Raw genomic sequence first — 5,000 nt, forward strand, 5'->3', positions numbered from 1 at the left:
TTAAATGAACCAAAATGCCCCATGGCTGATGCCCCACAGGCTCTCATCTCCTCTTTGAGATTGACAGTCTGGTATTTCAGACACACATACTGTAGATACAGATCAGAACCATCCACCGGGTCACACTTGTGGCAGCAGCCGACTGAGAGGAGAGGAGACAGCTAATGTGATGAACCGTCTGTTCGAGCATTGATCTGATGCCTATGATCCTCCAGCCATAGAATGCTAGTGGTAAATATATAAAGGGTAAAGCCAACACTCTCTGCTTCTCTCTCCATAGCACCCTCTTTCCATGCCCACTTCTCTGCTCTTGCCCTCATTTTTTTAATTTGTTTCTATCTTGTGACCTTTCTTCCTTTTAGCCAGCGCGCTGCTCTTTCAGTTCCTCGCGCATGCTTTCAAGCAGCTTTTCTTTTTCTGCTTTCGAGTGAAATGCTTTCATCTTGTGAAGCAGAGAGAGAAAAGTACTCCCAGAGCAGAGCCTCTCCGAAGGGATCTATTGTGTGTGGTTTCACCCAAACACGCCTCCACACCCTTGTGAAAACACACACATACATACACACACACACACACACACACACACACACACACACACACACACACACACACACACACACACACACACACACACACACACACAACACACACACACACACACAGCCTACCATGCATCTTATTCTCAATGTTGCATATCCGTCCTCTGAGATCCACATATAAATAAATTATGAGATATACTAATCAACGCTATTGGCTGCGTTGCGAACGCAAATGTGCTGCTGCTGCTATCATTACATCTCCCCCTGCACCGTCTGATGTCTCGCGTCAGCTTTTTCCTAAGTACCCTTGTTGAGGTTAATTAGATGGAGAGGAAATTGTTTTATTGACAAAGGTACATCATTCAGCCTCGAATGACCTACATAACGACTCATCGCCATGGAGCAGATTCGCTATACTCCCAATCCATAAATGCTGAGCACAGAGATGACAACTGGTCACATGTTTTGTATTTACACTCCGTAGAGCTTGTTTGAGGATCTGACACACAAGGTGATCATTAGCTATCGCAGTATTGATAGGAAGGCGATATTGGTCGCCCAAGCCATTCCTGAAACGCTGAGGAGACTTCCACTCACCTTCCGCTCACGACAAAGCATGCCACAAGCAGGACCAGCAGCACGATGCCCCCTGCCACGGACGCAAGCAGGATGGTAAACTGGTTGGGGTCTCCAACGGCCAGCATGTCTGTCACAGGGCACAGGGGAGAAGGAGTCAGATTAGGATCAAAATATATCAAAGCACAATTTAAACCTTTTAAGCAGATTATTGACTTTAACGCTTGACACTGTCATGAACATCACATGAAACCAGCGCTTTGAGACAATGTCTATTGTGAATGTCCCTCTCTATATAAATCAATAAACAACTAATGTGACAATTGCAACAAATGGTGTTAATAATATAACCACCTACTGTATAAAGTCAGTAACTCCAACCAACCAACCAACAACAAATGTATTTATTTTTTCAACTGTCTATTCTCTTGACAGTCCAATAAGACGTGTGTCTGAAAAAACATCAGTAGAAACAGCCTTTGGTGGGAAATACAACTAGCACAGAGAAAGCAGGGCAGAAAACCTATATGTTTACAACTTCAAACAATTCACAAATAGATCAGTAGAGGGTTGACAACCCAGGCACACATGTGCCTCTCTCTCTCGGAGGGCTAATTGAGCTCTCTCAAAAGATAAAAGCCCGTGCCATTAAGGCTTCACAGTGCTGAGAATGTGTGCCGCCCAGCCTCGACATCAGATCAACTGTCTTGAGGTATCACTCCTCCAGAAATAAACAGCTTTTTTAAAGGGGTAGAAAACTGTCGCGCGAGCCCAATTAGATGGCCTCTTGAAAAAAAAAAATCTAAATCCAAGTGAATTGAGCAGCATGAAAGCAAATCCTTCCCGAGAGCTTATTATTGTTCTGCTGTTGTGTGTTGGAGACAATGGGACAGAGAGGAGCGCTATGCTTGCCATTAATTGTATGGATGGCGCTCTTTTGAAGTGGTCTACCGGTGAGGGAGAGAGAGAGAGAGAGAGAGAGAGGGGGAGAGAGAGAGAGAGAGCGTGAGAGAGAGAAAGAGAAAGAGAGAGGGGGAGAGGAATGAGAGAGAGTGAGGGAGCCAGAGAGAGAGAAAGATAGAGGGGGAGAGAGAGAGAGAGCAAGAGAGAGAGAAAGAAAAAGAGAGAAGGGGGATAGAATGAGAGAGAGTGAGAGAGCGAGAGAGCGAGAAAGAGAGAGGGGGAGAGAGAGTGAGAGAGAGTGAGAGAGCCAGAGAGAGCCAGAAAGAGAGAGGGAGAGAGAGAGAAAGAAAAAGAGAGGGGGATAGAATGAGAGAGAGTGAGAGAGTGAGAGAGAAAGAGAGAGGGGGAGAGAATGAGAGAGAGTGAGAGAGCGAGAGAGAGAGAGAAAGAGAGAGGGGGAGAGAATGAGAGAGAGTGAGAGAGCGAGAGAGAGAGGGGGAGAGAATGAGAGAGTGAGAGAGCGAGAGAGAGAGAAAGAGAGAGGGGGAGAGAATGAGAGAGAGTGAGAGAGTGAGAGAGAAAGAGAGAGGGGGAGAGAATGAGAGAGAGTGAGAGAGCGAGAGAGCGAGAAAGAGAGAGGGGGAGAGAATGAGAGAGAGCGAGAGAGCGGTTTGGGATCTATGTGTTCCTGTTGTCCTCAGAGGAGTTTTAATGATGGCTGAATAGCAGCGTCTCTGTGCCTAGCGCTGAGCACACACACCGGTCCACCGCATTACAGAGGATTTACTGAGCCCATACACCCGATGGATGTAAGGGAGAGTGATGGGGGGGGGGGGGCGATACAAGATGTGGAAAGGGAGAGGAGGATTGTAAAGATGAGTGAGAGGATCAGGGAGAAATGAAACGAGACGGAGATTGGATGGGATGGAGAGAGAGACGGAGGTCATCTCTGAAGCTATTTCTCACCATCGTGGCTCGTCTCCAGCTCGATTTCGCCTCCGTAGTTGCCATGGCCACCCTCGGTGCGAGCCCGGACGCGGAACACGTAGGTCGTCCCCGGCTTGAGGCCGTCCACTGTCATCACGTTGGCCTTGGTCTTCAGGACCGTGTAGTTCTGGTCTTGTTGGTTCTAAGTGAGGCAAAATATCGCAGAAAAATGATTGGTTTACTTCAAATCAGTGCTATCCGTTTTGTTCTTTTTTTTTTGGTTCACGTAAAAGCTTTCATCCCTCCAGCATTACTTTTAGAACATTATGTGCCAGATAACAGATACTAGATCAGGTGAGGAGGGTCAATACACACACACACACACACACACACACACACACACACACACACACACACTCTCTCCTGACCAGGGATAAAAGGCTACATTGAATAGGGACGGGCGATATTGACCTGGCCATCTCAATCCATCACACCCATCACACTCAATCAAACAAGTGTTGAGTGGACAAATTGCAATGATTGGCTTTGAATCAATCACCGATTAACATTTAGCGTCAGAGGGACCTGGGTCTTATTTAGTGCTCATTCAAGCACCTCTCCTCTATCACAATATGCTAATGCTATTAGGGCTAATCACTATGGTGCTGCTAGCTGATGGATGAGAAAACTAAATGACAGAAACGCTGACTACCATCATCGTTGGATCAGTCCTGATTTGTACCATCATTTTCTCCATCAGAATGGACTGGAAACTATTGACCACATCTCCCATCTTGGGAGCAACCATAGAGAGCCCAAGGTGTTTATCTTGTGAATGACTATTGTTAAATGTTACGCCCTGTGAATTGAATGTCGAGGCCAATGTCCTACCACACGCTAATGACCTATCGTTAATCATACAGTCCATCATCTAACTACTTCGCTGTGCTTGCATTTGACATTTCAAACTCATTCAGTGGCATCACGTCCACTGACTCATATACTGAAAGGCCAGGCAAAGCGCAAGTTGTAGCATAAACATGCAGAGTGGACAGGTGACAATTAAGTGTTTTCCTGTTGTTATTTGACAGTTTGTTAGAGAGATTATACAGGTCAGGATTTAGGATTGGTTGGGTAATTAACTGATATTATGACAAACAGCCATTAATGGACCGTAATTTATCATCTGTTAATTTTCAGTAGACTAATTAGGCCACGTGTGGACAGGCTAGGTAGTTAATATTTGAGAAACATTGCATTTTGGCTCACTAAATAGGCAAGTATGTATCAGGAATAACATTCCATTATATCAACAGTAGCCAATGTGGTAGCTAGTTAAATCAGTGTGTGTGTGTGCATGTGTGTGTGCGTGTGTTTGTCCATTTGTTTCAAAATGGTGTCCATCTCCCTGAAAAAGAAAAAAATAGCGTATTGTTCTCCAGAACTTCAATGTGATGTATTTCCATTCATTCTCTCCCTAATTAGTATTGTGCCATCAGAGGCCCATCTCATCTTGTGTGTCCCTTCGCTCGCTGTCTGGGGGCCTCTCCAGCCGGCGCGGGTGAAAAATGGAGGTGTTTACGGTGAGTATGCTAGAGTGCGGCACGAGCCAAATGGCTGACATCAAACACAGAGCGCTCACAGCAGCCTCTGCCAATCCGGCCCATCTGTGGCCTCAATCTCAGACCCAGAGACTTCATAATAACCTGCATACATCATAATCATCATTAACTGCCCCCCTCCCCCCCACCCTGACTGCCACTGGCACCGTCGGCACAACAGCCCTGAGCCACCTTGGCTGCACGACTGGCAAGTAAGAAACGTACATCTGAATGATGGAGGAGAACCTGATCTTTGGGAGCTGTTTAAAGCTAATGATGCTAAAGGAGCACTCAGGAATATCGGAGAGTGTTGTGGGCTAATGAGTGAAGCGCCGTTCTGCCATTTTGTTCTGCTGGCAGTTGGTCGTTTCAGTCAGATACCGTTGGTGCCGGTGGCTATGGGGAAGGTAATGAAAAATTGACAGGAACATCATTTAAACATGTTTCATGAAAATGA

At 46.0% G+C, this 5,000-nt stretch overlaps 1 protein-coding gene across 1 annotated transcript in view; it reads right to left on the reverse strand.

The window, feature by feature from the left end:
- The window catches only part of ek1 (eph-like kinase 1), a gene marked incomplete at both ends in the record, with an annotated part of 76,091 nt that overhangs the window by 31,566 nt on the left and 39,525 nt on the right, over nt 1–5,000 (reverse strand). The window contains 2 exons of the mRNA XM_080855259.1: nt 1,134–1,242; nt 2,982–3,144. Coding sequence (XP_080711385.1) covers nt 1,134–1,242; nt 2,982–3,144 — 272 coding nt within the window. The remainder of the gene's footprint in view (nt 1–1,133; nt 1,243–2,981; nt 3,145–5,000) is intronic.

Source organism: Sprattus sprattus (genome assembly GCF_963457725.1).
Source record: "Sprattus sprattus genome assembly, chromosome: 17".
In the NCBI taxonomy this organism is placed as follows: domain Eukaryota; kingdom Metazoa; phylum Chordata; class Actinopteri; order Clupeiformes; family Clupeidae; genus Sprattus; species Sprattus sprattus.